The sequence below is a fragment of the Nyctibius grandis genome, chromosome 5 (genome assembly GCF_013368605.1).
Source record: "Nyctibius grandis isolate bNycGra1 chromosome 5, bNycGra1.pri, whole genome shotgun sequence".
NCBI lineage: Eukaryota > Metazoa > Chordata > Aves > Nyctibiiformes > Nyctibiidae > Nyctibius > Nyctibius grandis.
In genome coordinates, this window is record NC_090662.1 from 57,998,552 (window position 1) to 58,025,927 (window position 27,376).

Here is a 27,376-nt window from a genome sequence, read left to right on the forward strand (position 1 = left end):
TGGATTGTATTATTCTGTGTCATATTTCATTCCAGGAAAAAACAACAAAAGGGGAAAAAAAAACTCTTAAAAATTAATCCACCACAGAATTTCCAGCCTGCTGCACAGGGCACTGTATACACAGGGGGCCTGGCCACAGTTTATTTCTAGACTATCATGGGGGACACAAGAGACAGTAACTATAACAAATCTAGCAGCAGCAAACCGACACTTGCAGTCGTCATCTTGCTGCTATCCCCAATAGCAGTGTGTGTGACCTATTGCTATTTGATTGCCCTACAATGGCATGACCCCTTAAGCAGCCCCAGTGATTGAGTAGCAAATTCAGCATGGGCAATCAAGCCTCACAACACTCAATTCCTTGTGAGTAACCTCGCCACAAAACAAAAATAAAGCAGTGTGCAAAGCTTCAGACCCTCATGAAGCAAACAGTGCTACCCTGCACACATGAACAATCTCCTCAAATCCTGTGTGCAGAGCCCAGCAAAAGCAAATGCTCTGTGAGGAAAAAATGCAGTGCATGTAAACAAGGCAGAGAAACACAGTCTGAACAGAAAACGATTTCTTGTGCTAAGCTTTCAAAGGTCTCAAAAAATGACAGTATAATGTCAAATGCAAGCAATAGTAAATCATCAAAACCACGCTGATTTACCCCCATGGGCAGAACTTGTCCCCACAATAAACTAACAGATCATATTTGCTGGCCTAATGGCCAGTGTTCCTACAGAGACAAATTATTTCATTCTGAAAAAACAGGTTATAGCCATTATACACACCATCTCCAAAGCTCCATTAATTCATTTCTTGCTGACAGTCAAGGTGTGGTTTGGGATCATGCAAGCAAGCACAGTTCAGTTCTGTTTCTAATGCATTCCTGAAGTGCTTAAAACATGTAAAAATGCACCTGAAAACCAACAAAGAGCAATTGTGCTATTTAAACTAGGGACTAAAGCTATGATGTGACTCTGAAAAAAACTGAACACTTTCACAGTAAAAGCAAAGAAGAGAGGGTAGAGCAGCCTCTTCTGTGGAAAAGGCTGCTCTGGGAATTTGGGTGGATCCATTACCTTTTTGTCGCTCAAGCCAGACACCTGGTCCACGTATTCCTCTTGGATCATGAAGGCAGCCAGGTTGGCAGTGTAGCTGGCCAGAAAGATGACAGCGAAGAAGGCCCACACCGACACCATGATCTTGCTAGTGGTACCCTTAGGATTCTGCACTGGCACAGAGTTGTTGAACACCAGCCCCCACAGCAACCAGATAGCTTTGCCAATGGTGAAAGAGGGACCTCCGGGCTCTGGAGTGATTGAGAAACATGATCCCACAGTGAGCATCTCAGAGTAAGCGGTCTGCATTTCTATTCACATACGCATCTTGACTTCAGAGTTAAGAGCAGTATCAATTCCCACGTGTGAGATGAATGTCCACAGCTGCACTCCCCTATGTTCATGGCACCATATCTCAGCAAAGCGCGACCCTGAAAAATTATTTTTTAAAGTGTCCTCAGGCTTCCATATTTATTATGTCTCAATGATTTCCGCTGAAAACTTATACAAGGGCTTTTTTTTTGTATCTGATTGGAGTATCTAAAAGCCCAAACACTCCATTTTGGTTCAAGTGTTGTTGCCAGAAATAGAGTTTGCTCAGAAAAATCCTATCCTCATTTCTAGCTATTCAACAGTGATGTTGTTCTTGAACTCCCAGCACACACCTGTGCAAAAGATGGCCCTCACTGTACTTTTACATGTGCAAGGAAGAGCACCATCTCAAATAACAGGGCTCTACAAATACCTCTGCAAGAGGGTTTCATTACTCAGTCTGTTGAAGAGAGCAGCGTAGGGGAAAGGGACCTGGGGGTCCTAGTGGACAGCAGGATGACCATGAGCCAGCAGTGTGCCCTTGTGGCCAAGAAGGCCAATGGCATCCTGGGGTGTATTAGAAGGGTGTGGTTAGCAGGTCGAGAGAGGTTCTCCTCCCCCTCTACTCTGCCCTGCTGAGGCGGCATCTGGAATATTGTGTCCAGTTCTGGGCCCCTCAGTTCAAGAAGGACAGGGAACTGCTAGAGAGAGTCCAGCGCAGAGCCACGAAGATGATTAAGGGGGTGGAACACCTCCCTTATGAGGAAGGCTGAGGGAGCTGGGTCTCTTTAGCTTAGAGAAGAGGAGACTGAGGGGTGACCTCATTAATGTTTATAAATATGTAAAGGGCAAGTGTCATGAGGATGGAGCCAGGCTCTTCTCAGTGACATCCCTTGACAGGACAAGGGGCAATGGGTGCAAGCTGGAACGCAGGAGGTTCCACATAAATATGAGGAAAAACTTCTTTACAGTGAGGGTAACTGAACACTGGAACAGGCTGCCCAGAGAGGTTGTGGAGTCTCCTTCTCTGGAGACATTCAAAACCCGCCTGGACGCGTTCCTGTGTGACATGATCTAGGTAATCCTGCTCAGGCCAGGGGATTGGACTAGATGATCTTTCAAGGTCTCTTCCAACCCCTAACATTCTGTGATTCTGTGATTCTGTGAAGACACACAAGTCAGAGGAGAACACAGCTCCCTCTCCCCATGTTCTGTGTCTACGGTATGTAACAGTGACATATACTCTGGTCTACCCCAGGAAAATCAGCAGCTCTGCCCCAGACAGTCCAGAAGCAGATCCAGTGTTTTAAAAGCTGCTATTTTGCCCTTATTCACTTTCCAGCATGGAAGCGCACTCATACCCCAAAAGCCATGAGTGCTCATGAAGCACGAGGCCTGAAACTTGTGAAATCCTGCCTGTCTCCCAGCAGTCTCATGCCCTCAGCATATGCTCATTCCATTAGTGGGAACCCAAACCAAAATTTGCTCAACTTGAGCAGAAGAGGAGCTGTCAGGGAGACTGCAGATGCAATTACTCCAAGGATCCTGCTTCAGACACCGAGAAGACCCTCTTAGGACGAGAGTCCTCTGGCACAGTTCAAGGGTCTGACAGTTTTCCGATGGTGCTAGCCTGGCTCTGCAACCTTTCGGGTTAGCATCCCATGTTTTATCTCCTCCCTTCGGTAGGCTGACTGGTGCCTAGTGCTGCTGCCTGTGGTTAAGGTTGACTCCAGCAGACGAACAAGTGGTCTTTGCGGTGGGTGGGGAACTGGCTGACAGGCCGCACCCAGAGGGTGGTGGTAAGTAGCTCTTTTTCAAACTGGCAACCTGTCACACGTGGCGTCCCCAAGGGATCAATATTGGGCCCAATGCTGTTTGATATATTCATAAGTGATCTGGATGATGGGATCAAGTGTACCCCAATGGAAGTTTGCTGATGATACCAAACTGAGTGGGGAAGTGGGCTCTTCAGAAGGGACAGCCACCCTGCAGGAAGACCTGGATAGGCTGGAAGAGTGGGCTAACAAGAATCTTATGAAGTTCAACAAGGACAAGTGTAAGGTCTTGCACCTGGGAAAACATAATCCAGGAGTGCAGCACAGACTGGGATCTACCTGGCTGCAGAGCAGCTCTGTGGAAAGAGACCTGGGGGTCCTGGTGGACAACAAGCTCAATATGAGTGAACAATGTGCTGCAGCAGCAGAGAAAGCCAACAGGATGTTGGGTTGCATCAACAAGGGCATCACCAGCAGAGATAAAGAAGTCATTATCCCACTCTACTCAGCACTTGTCAGGCCACACCTGGAATACTGTGTTCAGTTTTGGTCCCCACTGTACAAAAAAGATGTGGACAGGCTGGAGAGGATCCAAAGAAAGGCCCCAAAGATGACCAAAGACTGGGAAGCCTGCCATATGAGGAAAGGCTGAGAGAACTGTTTTTGTTCAGTCTTGATAAAACAAGGCTTAGGGAAGAGTTCATCACCATGTTCCAGTACTTAAAGGGTGGCTACAAAGAAGACGGAGACTCCCTTTTTACAAGGAGTCACATGGAAAAGACGAGGGGTAATGGGTTGAAGTTACTCCTGGGGAGATTCCGATTGGACACAAAAGGGAAATTTTTCACAATGAGAGCAATCAGCCATTGGAATAATCTCCCCAGGCAAGTGGTGGATTCTCCAGCATTGGACTCTTTTAAGATTCAGCTGGATAGGGTGCTAGGCCATCTTGTCTAGACTGTGCTTTTGCCAAGAAAGGTTGGACCAGATGATCCTTGAGGTCCCTTCCAACCTAGTATTGATATCTGATTCTATGATTCTAACAAAAGGGAAGAAAGTTTTGACACTCCTCCACAAACCCCTGATCAGGGAACAGCATAGATCATCTGAAAGCACTGTATTACTCTAAACACAACTGAAAGGTTCAAGGGGCTCATTTTGCACCCTGGGAACTTCACACCAAGTTCAAAGCAGAATCATCACCTGGCAAAACTAGATGCCAGGGAGACAAAGTTGCTGTAAGAAACATGGTTTAGTAGTTCTTGCCTTTTTACATTCTGGAGTAGTAGCTTTATATACCTCTCTACCTAATGAGCCCTAAGACACACAGGTGCAAGGCCTGCAAATCATCAGTGGGAACTGTAAGGTGTAAAGAATTCTTGAGAGTTCCTTCTTAAAGCCTTTCTCTCTCCACTGATCATCCCATGTGCTTTCACAGTTACTTTGTCAGACACAAGCCAAGTCAGAAAATGGGAGCCTCTGATCCAAAGCAGGGACCTGGAATCCTTCTGAGTTCTCCAACTTTGAGTACCCCAAAAGCAACCCAACATCATTTAGGGGCTAGATCAGGGCATGCCCACCTGACCCTGGAGAGAAGATCTTGTTGTCTGTGAAGAGAAAATGCAGGAGGCAGGGGTATACTGTTGTAGACTAGTTCAGATGCAGCCAAAGTAACATTAGCCAGAGTGTTTGTTACCCAACAAGCATTGCAGTTACTGCAGCAGACTTCTACATCTTCATGTTACATCTGTCAGGGATAATATCTGCCTGATCATGCAGTACTGTTCGTAATTACTCAGAAATATTGATACTTGCAGCTGCAGTTCACCTAACTAAAATAACTGCACAACTGCACACCTGTACTAAGAACTGCTTTCAGTTCTACATCTGTATTAATATCTCCCAAGAGACTCACAGGTTTAACAATATTTACTTGTGTCCATAGATCCATGTGGTTATGATCAGTTTTCACAAAGGCCCTCCACAGCTCCATGTTAAGAGAGAAGTTCTCCATTTCCCCATACATGTGGTTCTGCCTGCATTCTCATTAACACTTTTTTTTTTTAACTCCTCTCTAATTTAATGGCATCAATTCACTCAAAGATTGGAGAGCAAATGAGTGCATTTTCCAATAACTGTCTCTCTCCCACTACTCTGAACAGACCAATAAACCCAGAAATGTTTGAAGGGCTGATTCATCAGGGTGTGAAGATATGGAGATGACAGAAGGCTTAACTTGCTACTTGTATTCATGTCAATAAGGCAAAAAAGGCTGCCTATCCATCCTCTCTTTAACTCATCAGTCTCTCTTCTGAATATGAGAACCACAGAGATGGGTCACTCACTTGTTCCCATCTTTTCTGCTGCCCTTGCAAAATAATCCATCACCCATTCCCAGGAAAATGAGCTTCCCACTCTCTCAGTTGGCCTTAGCAAGCCAGAGAGCCAAGTGAGGGAGGGATATGCTCATGTGACAGATGTGACGTCTGGAAGACATAGCACTATGTTGTGAGACTGGCAGAGTGGCTTGCTCTCTGGGGAGACATAGCACTGAAGGATGTATTGACAGCACTGAGCTCTCTGATTGTCTCAGAGAGCGCAGCACCGTAGGCACTGCCAGAGCCAGCTACCAGGACATATTTTCCCTCAATGAGGAATGAGTTGGAGCTGGTGTGTGCTTTAGAGATGAAAGGCAACACAGCTCCATCTCCTGAGCCAAACAAATTATCTGTTACACACATCTGCTCTCTTCAGAGCCTTTTTTCCGCCTCCATCCCTGCCCTCTTTAGTCTGAAGATCTAGCCCACTCAGAGCGGGCTAGATCTGTATCATGTTCAAGGCAAAGGAAATGCCCCAATGGAGGAGCTGGGATTGGAAGCGAGAGAGGATCATGGCAATGAGGGACTCGCCTTACCTCTGCCATCAGCAAGGCACCGATTATAGCCCACAGGGCTGAAGTACTCAAAGACAAAGACGGCCACCGCAGAGATGATAAGCAGCATCACAAACATCATCACCCATACATCAGCACTGAAAGGCTCTGGAGAGGAAGAGAAAACCGTGGTGAAAGACCTGATACCCCACCCACCCCTCCCTCACCTCCTTTGCTCTCCAGAGCACCCCAGCGAGTGTGTGGGGCAAACTGGGCTGGGGAAAAACAGAAGTTACAATAAAGCCTTTGACCTGAGTCTGAAAAACTTCTTGAATTGGGAGAAGTGTAGTTTCTGTTTCTGTAATGACTGCATTCCTTCTTACTGTTACATCTGTGACACATGGCTCCATCTGGAACTACATGCGGCCATTGTGGCATGTATTGATAAAATAAAATGCATTGATAAAAGATTGTTCCCAGGAAGTCCTCCAGCACCATCTGGAGAGAGTGGGGAAAATGAAGCAGAACTGGCAGAGTTTCAGACAAGCATCCAACTTTCAAGATGCTATTGAGCCAAAGAGCATCTCCAAATTTCTGAGGTTCAGCCATAATGATTTCAGCTATTCCATTCCTGTCACAATGGGAACACTGTCTCATTCTAGAAATGTTAGCATTCATATTCTGACAGGTTTTCTCCTTCTTCAAGTCTAAACAGACAAAGATGGGATTGAACCAGATCAAAGAAACTTAGAACTTTGCTCTAGATTATAGCCAATATTGCAACCTCAGGTAAATTGTAATTTAAAATTTTGGAGTTAACTTTATTGTTGCTTTTACATACCCCAGCAATATTCGTGGACTTGGATAAAGGCAAAAACTCCTGAAGAGTGAGTAGTCATGAAACTCCTACTTAAAAAGGTTTGGAAAAATTTCTTTACCCATATAAAGTTATTTCTGTTTGTAAATGTTCTCAGGATGCTGGCAGAGAGCAGACACTAATTATATAACTCATATACTCTGTTTGCTGCATCATAAAGTATTTTACAAAGCCAAATAGTAGATACTAGGAAGGTATGGACGTCTTGGGAAAATGCAGTATCATTTCTGCATTCTCTGATCACCCTCCACCACCAAAGGACATTAGAAATCACTTTATTGGAAGACACAGTGTCAGCAAAGAACTGATGGCTCAACTCTTCAAAAGCTCTATTAGATCTCTAACCTCTACCAGTTGCTCTGTCAAGGAAGGGTCAAGTTAATACCTTCTTTACAAATAATGTCTCTGAAAGTGCAAAAATTTATTGCTAATTGTTATCACTAAGTACAACGGCATAACAGCTATAAGGCTTGAATCAATTTTCTTCTGGCCTACACCCCCGTGAAAACGCTATTAGTTGAGTTACTAGGAAACCATGTGCTGCAGAGTAGGTGACAACTCTGAGTGAGCCCATTCTTTGATGGGATTAGGCATACAATTGCTGAGAAACGCCTTGGAACTCCTAGGAAGTGCCTGTGTGCATTTGCCCAGATTTTGCTTGCCTGGGATTTAGAACTAAAACATCACAGTTTATTTTTATATACCTGTCCCACAGGTACTCCCAAAAAGGGACTTTCAGGCTAAGAATCACAGGCAACCTTCACCTAATTTTTGATGAACTCCAGGTGAAGTTTTAATTTTAGATTAAAATGATACCTAAGAAGGCAGAAGGTGAGACAGTTCCATTGCTACGTGACACCATGACGCTGATTCCCGTCTCAATGAAGGGCACAGAGAAATCCACCACTTCTGAACGCTCCTCATTAATGGTGAGGGATCCCACAGCCATATAGGCCCGTTTGGTGACCACCTGGAAAAAGGAAAGGAAGAGATCACACACAGATCTGAGGCACCTCTCAAGCACCACAGCCAAGCCCCTTCTCACCTTCCTGCCTTTCCACACAGTCCTTTTACTCCTGTAATCCCATTCCCTATATTGTTTCTGTCATCTCTCCTTTCTAATCTTTCATCAGGACACCTTCTTCTTTCAGGAAATCTATAGACATTAATCTTCCCCTCAAAGCTGGTATATGTATAAAAAAAATAAATCCACAGAAGTCTTAGGATAAACACATCATCCACTGAGAAGGCATCTTATCTCATTTTTCTGTCCTTGGTTTCTCCTCCCTCTAACACTGCAAAGTCTTATTTCATTCTTTATGCACCTTATATATGATCTAAGATTAATCTAGGTTGCAGCCTCTCTGGTGCACAGATATCACTTTCTTTCTTTGACTGTGAAGGCCAAATTTGTGACACTATAGAGAATAATAATTAATCGTTGAACAGGAAAGGTGGTCATGTTCAGAGTGTCAGAGCAGATTAATTCACCCAGTGCCCGGAAAGGATCCAGGCCAATCATTTCTGTAGAGTCACCTCTGTCCCTTCCCTGGAAGGGGACACAATAATGATGGGGGATCAGACCTGACCCATGTTACCCAGCCCAGCAATGAAGCCCACCATGCCCTCCCTTTGCTGCTGACCTCTCCAATCATTCCATTCCACGTCCCATTGATCTTTTTCCCATGCTTGCCGTTAGTCACCAAGTAGAGGTCATAGGTGAACTTGACAGACTTTGAGATTTTCTTGAGGATGTCAATGCAGAACCCCTTGCAACATTTCTTCATGTAATCTGGCTCCTCATCAGTTTTGTTTCTGAAGCATCACAACAATAATGGATTAAAATACTGGGGAAAACTCCCTTAATTCCCTTCTATTGTCAGTATGCACTCCCCCTCCCACAATATAATGTGGAGAACTTCACTTGTGCTATCTGTGCCGGAGGGACACACTACAATGATTTGCCCGATGGGGCCAGTCGTGAATGGACGTGGGCCAGGCTGGGCAAATGGAGGTGACTTTTCTAAAGAGGGTTATCAGAGCATGATGGTATTGGCCCAACAGACTCTCTACATTCTGCTGAGAAGGGAGAGCACAATAGGAGGAGAAAAACCCAGGGATGCATACTCAGTCACTATGCGTTTTTGGCAAGGGACCGTGTTCCTCATGCAGGTGCCACTTAGAGGGTCCACATTCTCCACAATGACAAATGGTGCCTCTTCCAATGTCACGATACTCAGGTGATCATCCTCGCGTTCCTCAGAGTCGGGATAGAGCTCAAAGCGGGGCCACACGTAATACTTCATCTGCAACTTTTTTTCCTTCCATTTCCCCACCTGTGGAGACACAAACCACAGAAGATAGGCTTCTAGCTGCCCCATCCCCCTGCATCAACCACAGCTCCTGCAGGCCTGGGGAGGAGGACCACTCTGGAGTATCCAAGCTCACAGCTCATATAAGATCAGGACATTTCTGGGGAGAAGGCTCTGAGCAAGTAGGTTCAAACCAGGGGGAAGTAGAGAACAAAAAAGGTGTCTGGGTTGTCTCATCTCTGTGATGGTCTCACCCTCTGGGAGAGTGAGTGGATGACCAGAAGGATACCATCTCCACAGTCAAACAGACATGACGTCTTTCAACTTTCTCAGCCAAACAAGAGGAACAGAGCTTGTTGTCTCCTGAAATGTTGACTTCAGCCTACTAGCCACAATAAAAATAGTTTCTTTCCTGATAAAAAAGAGGAGAAATATATACAAATGCTGAAACAAATGTCATTTTGAAACAGAGAAATTTAAATACTTCACTTGAAAAAGTCAAACCAGAACTTTATTTTTTTCAAAATTTTTTCTTCATTTGTTTTCAGTGAAGTTCATCAAACAGATTCATTTTAGCCAAACTTGGTTTTGTCCAGAAATAACTCCTTTTGGAAAAAGGTTACCCATTCTTAGTCAGGACTGAGTTCTTCCAAGAGACAGGTAGCTGAAAAGGGAGATGTTCTGCATTTTCAGGAGTGTCTTCACAGAAGAAGAACATAGAGAGAGATGCTTGCTAACAGTAGTTCTCACCATCCCCTGCCTTACTGAAATGCCTGTTCCTGTCCTGTCACAATTACTTCATTATATACCTTAGCTGGAAACAAGAAATTGCTCTGTGTTTCTGACACATGAAAAATGAAATCAAAGAGCATCTATGATTTTTTAATCTTGCTATTTTTCCATAAGGATATATTGCAATTTTAGATGTTTTCATTTTCCATTTCTTAAGCAAACAGAGATCATATATTCAGCAGTCAGAAAAGAGGGGTGGGATTCAGTTGCCTTATACCTACTGCCACAAATAAGAGTTGTTTCGAAGCCACCCCAATCCCTGAAGAGATGATATGTTCAGCACACCCACTGCCCATGGTAGACCATTCCTTGCAAAAATTCCAGGAAAAGAAAAAACCTGAACATCAACTACGCTTTCAGCTATCAAAGTCTCGCCTTTGTTCTCAATTCCCCCATCACAGTTAACGCTAATTAGCACCTTGGCTGGCAGCTGAAGCTGAGAGGGCAAGAAACTAAGTGGGCTTTAGAAGGAAATTTCCTGCACGATCCTCAAAGAAGGCCCTCCAGGCCAGGGCTGAGACAGGTTGACTTGATGACACAAGCAGTGTGGGTGTGTGGGAAGCTTGCACGACCCCTCTTAGCGGTGTACCTGCTTGGTGGGTAAACAGAAAAGCTTCATTCCACTGCAATCCAACACCACCTCCCACCACCCCCAAATTTCAGTCACTTATTTATTTAAATGACAGGAAGGGAGAGAGAAGCACTTATTAGAGGCTGATTAGGTGTCAGTGGTTATTCTGTGAAACTCAAAGCCCAGCTGGGGTTTGGCATTTGAAAGCAGCTAGAATTCACATAAAACACTTGTCGCCTTGAGAACAAACAAACAACCACTTTATCTGGCCATGAAAGAAAAATCCACTCTGGGGACTTGTGAAGGGAGAAGAAAGGCAGAAGGAATCACCCAGAGACAACAGCGTCCCCATTCATCCCTGCAGCATGAACATAGTACCCCAGTGAGGGCAAGGCAGTGGGTTTTGTAAGAAGGGGATGAAGTGGCTGGGCAGCTGGTCTTACCTTCCCAAGGGCTCTTATGACCAACAGTTGGCAAAAAATGCCAAGGAGAACTTGCCCCTAATATTCCCTCTACTCCTGAAGTCACGCTGCTTGGACCAGCAAGCAGGGTACACAGCCATTTTTCTTCTTTTTCTCTCTTTCTATTTTTTTTGTTACTTGAGTGGGCAAAGGGGAGTTGTTTTAATTTTTAAATACACTTTGAGCACCAGGTGAAAGCTGGCAGACTGGGAGCCCTGGGGAACTGGTGGCCCCTTTTGTTCACAAAAGACAGGTAGTATTGTTTAGGGCAGCAGATGGTCCATACTCATGCTAATATCTAAGCCTGGATGTGGAGAATGAATTTCTGAGGGAGTTAAGAGCACATACATGCTCACCCAGGGACTGCTCGGCTGTGGACTTCCCACTCACTGACCAAGCAGGTCAATTTATTATCATCTGAGCCAGAGATTTCTGCAGTGCAACTATAGCCCTCAAGTAACTGAGCTCAAATCCCCAAAACCAGTTCAGTGAAGAACTGGTTTCACCCAAAACCAGTTCAGTGAAGCCATCAAATAAGCAGAATAACTGCACACATGGGGCTCAGTAGGGACCAGTGATTAAGATGCTGCACAGAACAGCTCAGACTTCAGCTCAGTAACATTAACTTGTCATAGAAATAAGTGGTTGATGAAAGAGACATCTTACAGTATCTCAGCAGCACTTAGATATCACAGTAATAGGTATGATATAAACCCCTAAGTGATAAATTAGATCAGATAGGCAAACCCAACTCATAATTACACAGAAATTCTCTGGGACAGAAAGGGGAGTTCATAAGGCTGTGTGCCAGGCACGTTTCACAGCATTGTACTACATGGACAACATTATGAAATTAGGATAACAATTACAGTCTTGCCACAGCTTCCTGTGTGCTGAAGAACCTAACCTGCAAACACAGTAGTACATGCCTTTCCTTATTATCCCAATAAAATCATTCCAAATGGTCCAAAAAGGAGGAAAAACAGGATGCAAGGGAATGTTCTGACCTAAATTTTCAAATTAACTATAGAATGTCTCAAGGGTACATGCAAATATTACATTTCGCTGCTAACGTGAACAATCAGGCATGCCATATACCTGCAGACATATACAGATATGAATAAGCAAAGTCAGAAAAGCTTTGTGAATTAGGAGGGGGCAGACTTCTTTACATGCTCATGCATGCGAGGGTAAAATATGTATGCATGTAGTTAAAGAAAAGTGGGCTCAAGCAACATGTAGGCAGGGACAGTAAGGATAATAAGAAACACCACATGTGCAATGGATGGAGACAATGCAAGAGAAAGAAAACACAAATGTGCATCGTATGCCACATAATCTGCCATGAGAGGGAAGGAGCAATTCACTGTGGGGACAGAGGTTAGCCACAACAGAATTAAATGTCACAGATTTGTCCAGGTAATGATGCCTACTCTTAAAGAATATAACCTGCCAAGCTGAGAGAGCAAAGCAAGGCACTTCTGAAGTCTCAGGGTATTTGGTATTAACAGCTTGTGAACTGTTATTACTTAGGTTTTGTTCAGTGCTTGCCTCAGCAAAAAGAGGAAAAATAAACCATCCCAGGCATCCTACGTATTTGTCACCCTGCAGTTTCAAGACCCACTAGGCGTTCTCCAATCAGAGCCTAGTCATCCAAACTCCCACCAGGAGCCCTAGAGGGTCACTGAATCAGCACAAGTAAGTATGTTAGGGATCTTTAAAACCCCCTTTCTAATCATATTTTCCAGTCCCTAAGTATGTTCCTGTATGCCAGGTCAGGGCTCCTAAGAACCCCTAATTTTACCTTAAATTCCCCTTGCTCTGTCTGTGTCAAGTCTGTGTCAAATCTGATCTTATCAAGAAAGGAAAGTCACTTTGGTTTGGGGATGAATTTGGAGGTGTTGAGGGAGGGGAGTAGCCAGCTTTTACCTTAAACATAAGATCCTCTTCAGATAACAAGTTTTTGGAAGTAGAAGTCCAACACATTTGAAAGGAAGAGTAAGCTATTGTAGAACAAAAAGTCAATGATATATGCTATTGATTTGCCTAAGTATATAAGCTATCCCATGCAGACAAAAGGTAAGATTGCCTATGCATGGATAAAATAAGTGAGACCCTTCCAAAAGCCTTCCAGCAGGATGGCAAATTGCCTTAACCGCGGTATAATGCAGCCAGAATAAAAGTGTTCTGCAGTACATTAATGCGCATCCTTAACGAAAGGTGCATCATATTAGTTCCCTGAAACTAATTCTTAACAGAGGCTTTTCTCTCCTCCCAAGGGAAGCTAAGGCTTGTAACAGCCATTTGTGGCAGATGTTTGTCTAACCTGTCCTTACACTGAGAGCGCACAGTCTCTCTGGGCAGTCTATTCCAGTGCTTAACTATCCTTTCCATTAAAAAGATTTTTTTTTCCTGATGTCTAACCTATATCTTCTTGCTGCAATTTATACCAGGAGAGTATATTTCCTTATCCTTCTACACGTGCTCTTTTCAGCGTTATCAGGTCAGTAAGATATTTATAACACAGAGGAGTTGGTAGTCTCATTCAGTGGATATCTTGTATGCTACATTGGCAAAAGCAACCACCTGTTCAAATAACCAGCACACAACCTCATCATTTACAAAATCCTTACCCAGATGGGTAGTATGGACAAGTAAAAGCTACTCCCATGAACTTCCAAAACTGTCTATTCCAGCCAGGGCAGAAGCCGATCTCTGAGCTCCTCTTAGTATGCCCAGGCAGGACTTCAAAACACAAGAGCACCTGGAGAAATCTCTAACTAATGTCAACAGATGGAAAAACAAAACCTCCTAGAAATTTGGCTTTCAAGGACTAGGCAGCAGAATGCAATTCTGGATAAAACCAGAAATGTTCAGATACATTTCTTAGGCAAGATGCTCAGAGCTATTGCATTTGTATTTGGGGTGAAGTTTCAGGGGAAAGCCTGAACCTTCAGGCGCTTGTTTTCCAACAGGCTGCAGGAGAACTATGTCTGGGCAAAGTCTTTTGATGGTTTTTATTTCATTCAGGCTCCTATTTGTGCCGTGCCTTGCACCACTTTCTTCTCACTTAAAATCTTCTCTCACTTCCTGCCACTCCTGGTATAGAAGAAATACAAAAGGAACAAAAGGGATTTGGTTTCATTTACAGAATAAATAAAGACCATGCCAAACTCACTTAGGACTTGGACTGCTTTATGCATTACCCCAAAAGCTCAATGTTTCCTCCCTTATTACTTTTTTTTTTCCCCCCCAGGAACTGAGGGGCTTGATCATTCTGGTGGGGAAGCACTAAGGCAACAACACAGACATGGATTAGAAGGCAGAAATTGCCTATTCCACCCAGGACCTCTGGAATCTGATCTGCACCCTTGTGCCTTCCACTCCACATTGTGTAAAATGGAGATAATGGTATGTTTTCACCTCTGAGGTGCACTGGGTAGATAAACACAGAAAAGGTTATGAGGCTCACAAATAGTATGAAATGAGGAGACACGTGTCTAGAGCTAGATGAGGGAATGTATACAGCATGTATCTGTGAATGGTGTAAGTGTGAAAACTTCCTGTCTTTTATCTTTGCTGTCAGATAGTTAACTGGAAAAAAGCTTATAAAACTTTTACACCTGATTTTAATATATGAAAAAGGGAAGATCAAATACAGAAAAGGTAAAGGTAGGATGTTGGGCAGTGGGCAGAAAATAGCAGTGTTATTGGTAATATAGCTGATGAAAAAGCTTCCTAACCCCTCTGGGAAGCAAGGAGAGTCCAGGGAAAATAGTCTCTTGTCAGTATAATTCGTACAGATCCTGAACGAGGACATGGGAAAAACAGAACAACTAGGCAGAACCTAAAAAGGGCTACTGTAGGAATAACAGAAACACCGTAGAAATAGCAATTATAACTGGGACACTGCCAATGGAAGTATGCACTGCTCAGGATACATAAAAGTAAAGGTAAACCTGGGGGATGCTGTTGTAACCTTAAAGCTGCAGTGGACTGTGAAGAAATAAATCATACATAAATAAAGTGGTGTCATTTGGGATTGATATAATTTTTGTAAGGCTGGTGCAAGATATTCCACCAGGACTGAACTAGACATCTACTGTAGCTCCACAGGCTTGGCTTTCAGTCTGAATAGAGATGTCATTACTGTTATTAAAGGGAAATTATATCAGAAACTAAGTCATTATGAAAGACTTTAGCTTCACAGAGATAAAGTGGAGAACAAATGCAAATTTTAACAGCAGCACTCGGATGTCTTTTTTTCTGGATTTGATAGTTGGCACATTTCTTCACCCCAAAATTACTCAATACACAATAGGTCGTGCTGTTTTACACTCGGTTTGGGCAAAGCAGCGAGGAACCTTACAGAAAAGCTAGTTATCAGAAATAACCTTGGATTGAGTGATTAGGGGAACAGAAAGCCTACCTTAAAGGAGGAGATTAAAAAGCTTGTTTAACCTAGATAAATGAAAGCCAAGAGGGGATATGACTGCTCTGTATAAATAAAGGGGGGACAGATACACAAGGGAGGAAGAAAAGGGTTTCTTAAGCAGAAAAACAATGTTGGTACAAGAATAACTGGTTGTGAGGAAATTTGCCTTGAAAATAAGATGGATTTTAACCATCAGAGGAGGGAAGTTCTGGAATAGCTGCCCAAAAGAAGCTCTGAAAACAACTAAAATGGGGTTGAGAATAAGCACAACTGGTTTGTATAGGGCTATATGATGTTGCTGCCTAGAGCAGCAGGGATGGGACCAATGAGCCTTTCCAGTCCAGTGGCTTTAAGTAAGCAGAAGAAAGAGGAGGAATTCCTCTGTGCAAAACCTTTTCTCCTCGACTTTTCAGTCTATAGATGACAAAACTCAGTCTTAATCATTATATCTCTGTCCCCCAGCTAACCCACATGAACACAAAGTCTCTTGTTATTGATACCTCCACCTCCTATGCTCATACTTCTCTCATTCAGCAGCAAAACCTTCTCCAGTGCTCTGAGGAATCTCTTAGCCTTCACCCAGCCTGGTTAAGTCATGACTCTCACATTTACAATGCTGACATCACAGCCATGACCAAATGCATAATTCCTGTGATGCTACAGGTTTGTATCCTCACATAGGCTGGTCTACAGCAGGTGGAGAAGAGATGCCAGAGAGTGCAAAAATCTCCTGTTTACAGACACTTAAGGTGATTAATTAGCCACATCAGCCAAAGCAGACAAGAAATGGTTGTGAATGCTCCACATGCAAAATTAATTAACACAGAAACAACACTCCTTCCTGAACCTCAAGTTCACCTTCCACAACCACCTGGGGAAGGCTGCTTTCTTCACTGCATCTGCAGAAGCAGGAATTGCTTCTAATAGTCTTTCAATTAAACATGTAGGCTGCAGGAGATTTTCTTCCCTCTATATTTATATAGCACCTAGCATATGCCAGAGAGAGGCTCAGCTTAGAATACAGACAGGGGTGAAGTACTTGCTCTTGCTTTACAACTCATTCTGAGAACAAAAGCTCTTTGCAGAAACACAGTCCCCCAGCTCACTGAGGTCTGGCATTTACACAGCTCTTGCCATTTTTCCTGAAACATTTCTTTCCTGGTGCATTTATAAGCTTTTTGCAGTTGCTGAGGTCCTGTCCCCTGCCATGATTAACGTGAGAAGGTTAATGAGGTATACTCTGAGCGCTTCTGACTCCTGCAAAGTCAGTGAACTATGGAGCTCCACTGGTGTCACAGAAAGGTCAGAGCTGTGAGAATGCCAGTGTTTGCCTTGGTAAATCATTCCTCCAAACCAGAAGGTACTAAGAGACCACTACAGGCATAAAACCAGCCAGGATCACCTGATAGCTCCCTCTGGGAGCCGGTGTTGTTCTTGGTGGTAGTGTTAACTTTGCAGCCCAAAATGTGGTTCATCCAGGCAAGGCTGGTTCAAGAAGGAGCAGCATGGTTTCAGCAGGACATATTTGTTCAAGGTCCTCAGTGCTACCTGATGTACACATAACCATGATTTATGGAAATGCAGACTGCAATCAGCACAGGCATAATTAGGAGACATGAAGGGAGAGGTTAGAGGAAGCTATTCATGGTAGTGTGGGCTGTGATCTGAGTAGGCTGGAGGATGTAACTCAGCGAAGCCATAGCTTCTGGGGGGGGGGCAAATCAGGTGTTAGGATTTTGGAAGAAGAATCAGAAAAAATATTTATATCTTAACAAACACTGGAGACCGACTGTACCATCCAACATAACCCGCCTCCAGCTAACAGGCAGTGACAGCACCTGACTCAGGCTCTTACTTCAATAATGTTGCATCCTTAGAGCCATCACGTCCTTCTGAAATGACTGTGTGTGAGGAGAGAGGAGCTTAATACAATGTCCTAAACTCCAGCAACATCAGTTTGTTCTGATTCTGGCCTGGGAAATAAAATCTAAAGCCAGGGAGCTTACACTGCCCCTATCCTTGCTCATCTAAGGTGAAAGAAGGTTTCACCTTGAGCATCTCTACTGCTCTCCTCTGCAAAACTGTTGGGCAGAGGAAAAATGTAGCAGGGATACCAGTAAGATTGCATGTTTTGTGTCACAGGGGGTTTGGGACTCACAAAGATTTAAAGAAAAATGTATTTTTATGTGCACGTATAGGCATCTAAATGCTTTATGAAAGAATTTCGTGGTCTCTAAGAGTGCATCTGCATTGTGCAGGTGCGTGTCTGCATCCAGTACGTGTCCGTGCATGTAATGTCCTATCTAATGATTTTTCCCCTTGGCTTTCACTGTTGAGTGCTGGGCTTCGGTTTGCATTTTGCTGAGCTTTCATTTCTTTCACTCAGACTTTTTTTTCCCCTAAAACATGTTACACAGAGGGAGGGGTGGGCTTGCCAATTCACAATGCAGTCTGAGAGATCGTTTAGAGCTTCAGCTGGTAAGTGGGTCCTGTACAGCAGTGCACAAAACCCCAACATGTGTTCCCTTGTGCAGTGATACCCATTCTTTACACAGAGTGAATAACTCTCACAGCATCTCTTGGGACCTGAGGCTGAAGGAATGTTTAAAAATGCAGATCCAGAGGAAAGCCAAAAACGTTTCGTTGTGCTGAGAAAAGCTAAATGCTGAAGCAGGCCCCGGCAGGGTTAGGAGAGGAGGCAACATGAAGGGAGAGGGGGTGGGTTGCCTAGACCTCACTATTTCCTGAGCTGTGGAAGCAAGACTGAGGGCACCACTTTGAAAAGCATCTCCGAGAATATCAGAGAGATCCTTTAAATTTCACCAGGGAACGTTGCGGTGTGTGAAACACCTCCCCATCCTGAATACACCAGCCAGAGCCCCTGCCCTTCACACAGCAGCCCCGAATTGCCCCCATGCAGAGATGCACGCCCACCAAGAGAGGTACAGGCAGGCATGGCTGCATTCATGCCCCTCCGCAGAGAGACACAGAGTGCTCAGCCCTTCTCTAGCTGGTGAAAAGGGGAGGGACATACCTCACTCTGGAGGAATTACTGAACGTGTTGGGAGCAAAATTTCGGGAAACGCAGTTACAGATCTGCATGCCCCTCTTCCTTTCCTCTTCCACCTCTGAGAGCTCTGGGCAGGTGATTGCAAATGCTGTTCCCCCTGGCCCATCCTTTGTCCAGATCCTGGCCCTGGATTCACCCTGGCATAGCCACAGCCATCCCCACAGCATCCACACCTTCAGGGTGCATGTCTGCATGTCCCCTCCGCAGCCTAGCACATGGCAGGGGACCTCGTGCACTGCACTGGGGCCATCCCAAGGGGTAGCCAACCAAGCCACAGCTCCAAGTTGTCACTGGATCTCCAAACTGAGTAGAAACACCAGCTCTGCTCTGCACCCTGGTTCTCTGCCAGGTCTCTGTACTCGGCTTTGAAAAGGGGTCAGATGGGAAGCAAAGCTGTGGGATAGGGCAACCAGGAACACCCTTGCTACTTTCCCACTACCTCGTGTGTGGTTAAGGGGGCTGCTCTCCGGCATCCTTGCACCTTTTCTTATCCACAGTCTCCCTTGCTTGTATCTATGGAGAAGGCATGGAGATAACCTTATGCCCTGATTCAGTTTCTCCCTCTCTTCGTCTTTCTTTTATTCACTCAGGTGCTCCCCAATAAACACAAGGGACAGGGGATGGGGGTGTAGGGAAGCAAAGGCAGCAGACAGCCCTCACCTCACCTGTGTGAGCAGAAAGGGAGGGTGGTCCCTCATGCCCCAGCTCATCAGCACCCCACCTCCCACAGTCCTACCCCTGTCACTGGTGTACACCCATGGCCGTGGTCCCCAGTGCACAGACCTGTCTCCTCACCACTGCCTCCATCATCTCTTCAGCCTGCTGCCCTGCTGACTCCATGCCAGGACTGGCCACAGGAGTGAGACCAGTGCAAGCAGTGGAGAAACCAGCAGGGATGGAGGAGGTCTTAGATATCATAGATCATAGAATCATTTTGGTTGGAAAAGACCTTTAAGATCATCAAGTCCAACCGTTAACCTAGCACTGCCAAGTCCACCACTAAACGGTTCGGTTGGGTTTGGTTGGGTGACCGAACACTGGAACAGGCTGCCCAGAGAGGTTGTGGAGTCTCCTTCTCTGGAGACATTCAAAACCCGCCTGGACGCGTTCCTGTGTGATATGGTCTAGGCAATCCTGCCCCGGCAGGGGGATTGGACTAGATGATCTTTCGAGGTCCCTTCCAATCCCTAACATTCTGTGATTCTGTGATTCTGTGTAAACCGTGTCTCTAAGCACCACATCTACATGTCTTCTAAATACCTCCAAGGATGGTGACTCCACCACTTCCCTGGGCAGCCTGTTCCAATGCTTGATAACCCTTTCAGTGAAGAAATTTTTCCTGATATCCAATCTAAACGTCCCCTGGCGCAACTTGAGGCCGTTTCCTCTCATCCTATCACTTGCTACTTGGGAGACCAACACCCACCTCGCTACAATCTTTCAGGTAGTTGTAGAGAGTGATAAGGTCTCCCCTGAGCCTCCTTTCTTCCAGACTAAACAAACCCAGTTGCCTCAGTCGCTCCTCATAAGACTTGTGCTCTAGACCCTTCACCAGCTTTATTGCTCTCCTTCGGACTTGCTCCAGCACCTCAGTGTCTTTCTTGTAGCGAGGGGCCCAAAACTGAACACAGTATTTGAGGTGCATCCTCACCAGTGCTGAGTACAAAGGGACAATCACTTCCCTAGTCCTGCTGGCCACACTATTTCTGATACAAGCCAGGGTACTGGCGGCCTTCTTGGCCACCTGGGCACACTGCTGGCTTATATTCAGCTGGCCATCGACCAACACCCCCAGGTCCTTTTCCGACGGGCCTCTTTCCAGCCACTCTTCCCCAAGCCTGTAGTGGTGCATGGGGTTGTTGTGCCCCAAGTGCAGGACCCAGCACTTAGCCTTGTTGAACCTCATACAATTGGCCTCTGCCCATCAGTCCAGCCTGTCCAGATCCCTCTGCAGAGCCTTCCTACCCTCAAGCAGACCAACACTCCCACCCAACTTGGTGTCGTCTGAAAACTTACTGAGGGTGCACTCGATCCCCTCGTCCAGATCATTGATAATGACAAGGATATCTTTAAGATATTAAAGAGAACTGGCCCCAATACTGAGCCCTGGGGAACACCACTTGTGACTGGCCACCAACTGGGTTTAACTCCATTCACCACGACTCTGGGCTCGGCCACCCAGACAGTTCTTTACCCAGCAAACACAGGCCTGTCCAAACCAGGAGCAGTCAGTTTCTCCAGGAGAATGCTGTGGGAAATGGTGTCAAAGGCTTTACTAAAGTCTAGGTAGACAACATCCACAGCCTTTTGCTTATCCAGTAAGTGGGTCATCTTGTCACAGAAGGAGATCAGGTTAGTCAAGCAGAACCTGCCTTTCATAAACCCATGCTGACTGGGCCTGATCACCTTGTTGTCCCGTACATGCTGCATGATGGCACTCAAAAGGATCTGCTCCACAACCTTCCCCATCACAGAGGTCAGACTGACAGGCCTGTAGTTCCCCGGATCCTCCTTCCAGTTCTTCTTGTAGATAAGTGTCAGATTTGCTAATCTCCAGTCAACTGGGACCTCCCCAGTTAGCCAGGACTGCTGATAAATGATGGAAAGTGGCTTGATGAGCACTTCTGCCAGCTCCCTCAGTACCCTTGGGTGGATCCCATCCAGCCCCATTGACTTGTGTGTGCTTAAGTGGTGTAGCAGATCACTAATCATTTCCCCTTGGATAATGGGGGCTTCGTTCTGCTCCCTGTCCCTGCCATCTAGCTTAGGGGGCTGGGTACCCAGAGAACAACTGGTCTTACTATTAAAGACTGAGGCAAAGAAGGTATTAAGCACCTCAGCCTTTTCCTCAGCCTTTGTCACTATGTTTCCCCTTGCATCCAATAAAGGATAGAGATTCTCCTTGGCCCTCCTCTTGTGGCTAATGTATTTATAGAAACACTTTTTATTGTCTTTTACAGCAGTAGCCAGATTAAGTTCTAGTTGGGCTTCGGCCCTTCTAATTTTCTCCCTGCATAACCTCATGACATCCTTGTAGTCCTCCTGAGTTGCCTGCCCCTTCTTCCAAAGGTCATAAGCTCTCTTTTTTTTTCCTGAGTTCCAGCCAAAGCTCTCTGTTCAGCCAGGCCAGTCTTCTTCCCTGACGGCTCATCTTTCAGCACATGGGGATGGCCTGCTCCTGTGCCTTTAAGATTTGATTCTTGAAGAACGTCCAGCCTACCTGGACCCCTTTGCCCTTCAGGACTGCCTTTCAAGGGACTCTGTCAACCAGTCTCCTAAAGAGGCCAAAGTCTGCCCTCCGGAAGTCCAAGGTAGCAGTTCTGCTGACCCCCTTCCTTACTTCTCCAAGAATTGAAAACTATCATTTCATGATCGCTGTGCCCAGGGCGGCCTCTAAACATCACATAACCCACAAGTCCTTCTCTGCTCACAAACAACAGGTCCAGTGGGGCGCCTTCACTAGTTGGCTCCCTCACCAGCTGTGTCAGGAAGTTATCTTTCACGCACTCCAGGAACCTCCTAGACTGCTTCATCTCTGCTGTATTGTATTTCCAGCAGACATCTGGTACGTTGAAGTCCCCCACAAGAACAAGGGCCAGCAATCAGGAGACTTCTCGAGCTGCTTATAGAATATTTTATCTGCCTCTTCATCATGGTTGGGTGGTCTATTACAGACCCCCATCATGATATCTGCCTTGTTGGCCTTCCCCCTGATTCTTATCCATAAACGCTCAACCTTATCATTACCATCATCAAGCTCTAGAGAATCAAAACACTCCCTTAGACACAGAGCCACGCCACCACCTCCACCGCCTCTCCTTCCTTGCCTATCCCTTCTGAAGAGATTATAGCCATCCATTGCAGCACTCCAGTTGTGTGAGTCATCCCACCATGTTTCCACGGTGGCAACTATATCATAGTTTTCCTGCTGCACAATGGTTTCCAGGTCCTCCTCTTTGTTGCCCACGCAGTGTGCATTGGCATGAACTTCAGTTGGGCTATTGATCCTGCCACCTTTTTGGGGGCAGAAGCCCTAATTCCTACCTGACCATTCTCAGGCACTTCCATGGTTTCTAACCCATCAATAAACCTTGCACCTCTGCTGCTGCATGGCTTTCCATTGAGACAGCAAGCCAAAGGATCTCACTAGCACACCGTCCCTCAACCATTGCCATGCTGCCCCCCAGGCTTATCGCTAGTGTGTCTGGTTTTATCCCTTTACCCCTTCAAATCTAATCTAGTTTAAAGCTCTTTCAATGAACCCTGCTAACTCCTGTGCAAAGATCCTTTTCCCACTTTGAGACAGGTGTACCCTGTCTGTCACCAGCAGGAGAAACTCATGGTGTGATTTCTCCCTCATCTCAGCTCTCACTGACTTAGAGCTGGTCTGGGTGGTTTGTCCCCATCCCAACAGTACCCAAATGATAACCTCACCTCTCTGCCAGAAGTGAGCATTACTGGGGTATTTCTGTCTGTGATGCTGCAGACCAACTCAGCATATGGTAGAGGCTGCCAGGCCAGCCAGGGGCTCCCAGGAGCTGGTGTCAGCTGTACACCCCAGCTGGAGAATCCTGCCTTAGGAGCTCATGCTTCAGCCTCTCTGGTGGATGGTGGCTCCAGAAAGAGAACCCACAAGCTGCAGGACCCCCACCTGACCCACTGCTACAGCCAAGCACGGGGCTTTGCTTCAAAACCATGGCACTCTGCCATGTTTGGGCAGAGCATTAGACAAGACATGTCAGCTCTCTACCTACACCCTACAGAGAAGACCTGACCCTTGGACAGAGCCCACCAGCAGGACAACTGGTTCATGGCGCACGTGTTCATTACTGCCATGCTGGCTGGAGTCAGCAAGCAGTCTGTGAGCAGCAGGGAGTGGCTCTACCAAAGATTTTGCTCCTTTCCTATCCCATACACAGGTGCAGACATGCACACACACACACAGAGGTACCCCCAGCAGCAGTTATCCTAAGCTGATCTGGGCTTGGAGTCCAGGCAAAACTGCCAAGGGCCCAGCTGAGGCCATCTGGGCTGCGAGTCATCTCTGTGCAAAAGAAGTACAATCAGACCTGATTATGGATAGAAAGAGAGGTAACCTTGAAATCAGCGATTTGGGAAGAAGAGAGGAAGCTATGTATTTGCCAACCCCAGCTAGCAAAGAAGGGTTAAGCCAAAGACTGCTTTATTGGGAGCATGGCCTTAGGGAGACAAAATCCTCCCCTTCTCTCAGCCCTGATGGACTTCAGGCGCACCTATTTTTCAAAGATTTGTTTGTCATTTTGTGCCTAAACACGTCAACACAAAGCAGGTCTTGTGCCATTCCCTTTCTGCAGCCTAAAAGTGGGAGAACAGGCATGACAGAGGCAGTCTTGAAGACCTAAGATGAAGTTAGGGGTCTCAGCAGGTTGCAAAAGGTCTTTTGTGGTACATGTAAGTCCACACATGGAATGACTTCTTGCAGACTGGAATTAGCTGGATTACTTCATATGTGTATTTAAATGTGTGTGCATTGTGTAGTTACCTATGTTATAAGGGGAGTTAGCAGTAAGCCTGTAATTAGGTTCTCTGACACTTTCTATTACAAGACTCTTCAGGCCGGTTCCCTGAGAAAATCTAACTTCTCCGTGTTTTGCAACAGGTATTTGAAAGTCAGCAAGGAAAAAACCCTGAGGTTAAGGACATGATTTTTACTTTGGCCCATCAAATTTTGTTCACTCTTAACTGCATTATAAACTGTTAAATAATAATTTTTTTTCTGTCACTTTCTTGCAGAAATTCTGGCAGACAGCCCAAACAGCATCTGAACATAAACATTTTAAGAGCTAAGCCCATCAACCCAGTAAATCAGTGGGGACATCCCCACCTGTACCACAGTCAGTACAAGGAATACCTCAGCTTTGGCAGAGCAAGGGAAAGGCAAAAGCTGAATCAGGTTGCCCACAAAATGTGGACAAACTAACCATTCTCCTCTATCTATCTTTTAAATGTGGTCCACTGTGAAAAAGTCACTTTCACTCCACCATTTAGGATGCAACAGAAAGGCAAACCAGTTTGAGCTGTCATGACTGTCTGTGGAACAAATACAGGTTAGTCACTGGGCTGAGCAGTCAGTCTCGGTGCTGAAGGCTCAGCATGCATGAGAATGAACAATACATTTCTACAGAAAAGATTTTGGGTTCTCTCCTTCAAAAAAAACCCACAACACGCACACAAAAAAACATAAAGCAAACTACAGTAAAGGAACTTTATTTAGGTTGAAATATTAGGAAATGGCAGGTTTACAGTTTCCTTTTCAGCCTTTATTCTATCCCACTTGTGTGTGGACATTTTAATTCAAGTTTTCATTAATGAGTGCATACAACTTTCTCCATGGGGTCCCTGCCTCAATCCATGTACCGCAAAGAAACTTGAAGGAGCAGAATTAAGATGGCCCGGGAAAAAAGACTGGCATTTCCTAGCTTGACTTCACAAGCTAAAAATGAAATCACTGTTCTTTTATTTTCTGTGCATAATTGCTTATACAGCTCTATGAATGTGTATGAGCTCTTACAAAACTAATAAACGGGCCAAGAAAGTATCAGCGAAGATGGAGAAAGAGCTATCCATGAATCACCAAGCACTGTCAGAGAAGAGAGGAATGAAGAAATGGCAATGGACAGCAAACCAATCAACCAATGTAGAGATTATGCAATCCCATTTTATGACAAAAGAAGCAGCACTGACCTTGCCAAGGGGTCGAAAGGGGCAAAGAAAGTAGAAGCCAAATTGGAAGGGAGCACTGGAGAAAGGTGGAAGAGGGTGAAGCTGGCAGGTCCGTCATGGTGCCCAGAAGGTGAGAGGAAAGGAAGGCACTAATCAGGTAGATTATGCTGCAGGCAGGCTTCTCACACTGCAGCAATACGATTGTAACAGGCTAAGGGAGAGAGAGGGCTAGTCTGCACGGGAGGCATGGACAGGAGCAAGCTGGTCTGGTCTGTGTAACCTTAGAGTAGAAGCACGAGGGTGGGGTAGATGGCATGGGGACACCAAGCCAGTTATGGTCTAGATGCCATCTAGCCATGTTAGCCCAGCAAGGCTGAGCTGAGAGCCGAGGCAGCTTGCCAGGCTCACACAGCTGCCTTGCACCACACCATGCTACTGCATCCCTGTGGTGCTGCTCTGCATGGCATGAATTTACCATCGCAAGCCTACGCCAGCACAGGGAACGCCTAGCTGGGTTTCACAGGGCAAACTTGCCCTAAGCAGCTGCAGCAGCTGTGCAGAGCAGAGATCGTTTCTCCCCGAGTGCCCAGGAGTGACAGGACCCAAGTGTTGGCTGTAATCTTGTCCTGTGTTTACTCTGTGACCTTTAGCAAGCCACTGAAGCTTTCTGAAGCTCAGTTTTCCCCTCTGTAAAAGGCTCTTAATAATCAATTCCACATTGCAAGGGGGATGAACAGAGTCCTAACAGCTGGGAGAAACAACAAAAGTCAGTATAGTAAGCAGATGCCTCAGCTCATCCACCCAGAGGAAATCATACAGCTCAGGGCTGCACCTCCAACACACTCACTCCCCACATCAGAGGAAGGAGCTTTGCTGTAGAAGGGTGCCAGTTACTGCAGAGTGGTCATGCGTGCCATCAGTCAGCAGTGGAAATCATGCTGATTAATGACAAAGCAGCAGTACAGCAGGTCAGGCATGTGGATTGACAGCTGTAAAAGGAAGAGCGGGATTTTATATGGTACTCATTAAGAACTAGTTTGGGATCAGGAGATAAACTAAAGCTTGAGAGCATATTCTTGGGTCCTCTCCAGATGCTCTGGAAGCTGAAGTGGCACAAGTGACCAGGCAGCTGTCTTTCCTGGCTCTCTGAAGATACCCTTACTGGAAGAGGGAGCACAGTGATGCTCAAGCTGGCACAGCAGCGCTCAGCCCTGCCCCTTCCAGCCTTCAGGAAGTAGGTCCATCTCACCTCCCATGGAGTTCAATGTAATGCTCAACCAGCTAATTCCCTGGGCCACAGCTCTCCCTCCTGGCTCTGAAGCAGCCTCTCTGCCACCCCAGGAACCCATGCAGTAGGTCTCCACACACTTTCTCACAGAAATCCTGGCAAGGGATCCTCCAAGGGTGTTCCCCAGCTGCAGCTGAGAGCTGTGGCTCACCAACGTGGTGCTATCTTGCACAAGGAAACAGAGGGAGCCTCCAAGACCTGGGCAGGAGAAACAGCCTCGGAGAAGGACTGACTGATCAGCAGTCCTCGGTGACAAGACAGGCACTGTGGTGGGGTGGCCTGCCAGGCGCAGAGCAGCCCCACGGCCAGCCTGAGGCATGTACAAGTGCAAATTTGCCTCATTGCCAACTTTAGCCCTGCCTGCTTTTCTGCTGTGACAAGAATATTCAGTAAGCCAGGCGACAGAAAAGATCGTGCTTACGACTGAACATTTATCCCTTCCAGTCTGCTGATTATTTCACCAGGCAACCTTAACATTCCATTAATATCAGTCTTTGTGGAGCTAAATATATACACTAAGCACATATACAAATACATACAAATAAGTGCCTATCTAGCAGAGAATCCAATTAAGTGAATATGTTATGCCTTAGCAATTAATGTATTCAACAAGCTGAGCTGCCTCTTGCATATGATTAAAGTTCAAGCAATATCAATCACAACAGCAAAAATATTCCACATTTTCCTATGTGCTATCTACAAAGAGATTGTTAACACTTAAACCAATGGGCAAATATAAGTGTGTTTGCAAACTTTGGGAAACTCATCTTCCCAATGACATACAGCCTGTCCTTCAACTCATCGTAGCCTGTTCTTGCATGCAGCATCTCAGACCATTCCTGCCTTCTTATATATCTTTTTGC

General features: G+C 45.6%; 1 protein-coding gene across 1 annotated transcript in view; it reads right to left on the reverse strand.

Moving 5' to 3' along the window:
- The window catches only part of GRIN2B (glutamate ionotropic receptor NMDA type subunit 2B), a 183,926-nt gene that overhangs the window by 32,135 nt on the left and 124,415 nt on the right, over window positions 1-27,376 (reverse strand). The window contains exons 4-8 of the mRNA XM_068401205.1: window positions 9,010-9,218; window positions 8,526-8,697; window positions 7,699-7,852; window positions 6,048-6,173; window positions 1,068-1,297 (exon numbers count right to left, since the gene is read on the reverse strand). Coding sequence (XP_068257306.1) covers window positions 1,068-1,297; window positions 6,048-6,173; window positions 7,699-7,852; window positions 8,526-8,697; window positions 9,010-9,218 — 891 coding nt within the window. The remainder of the gene's footprint in view (window positions 1-1,067; window positions 1,298-6,047; window positions 6,174-7,698; window positions 7,853-8,525; window positions 8,698-9,009; window positions 9,219-27,376) is intronic.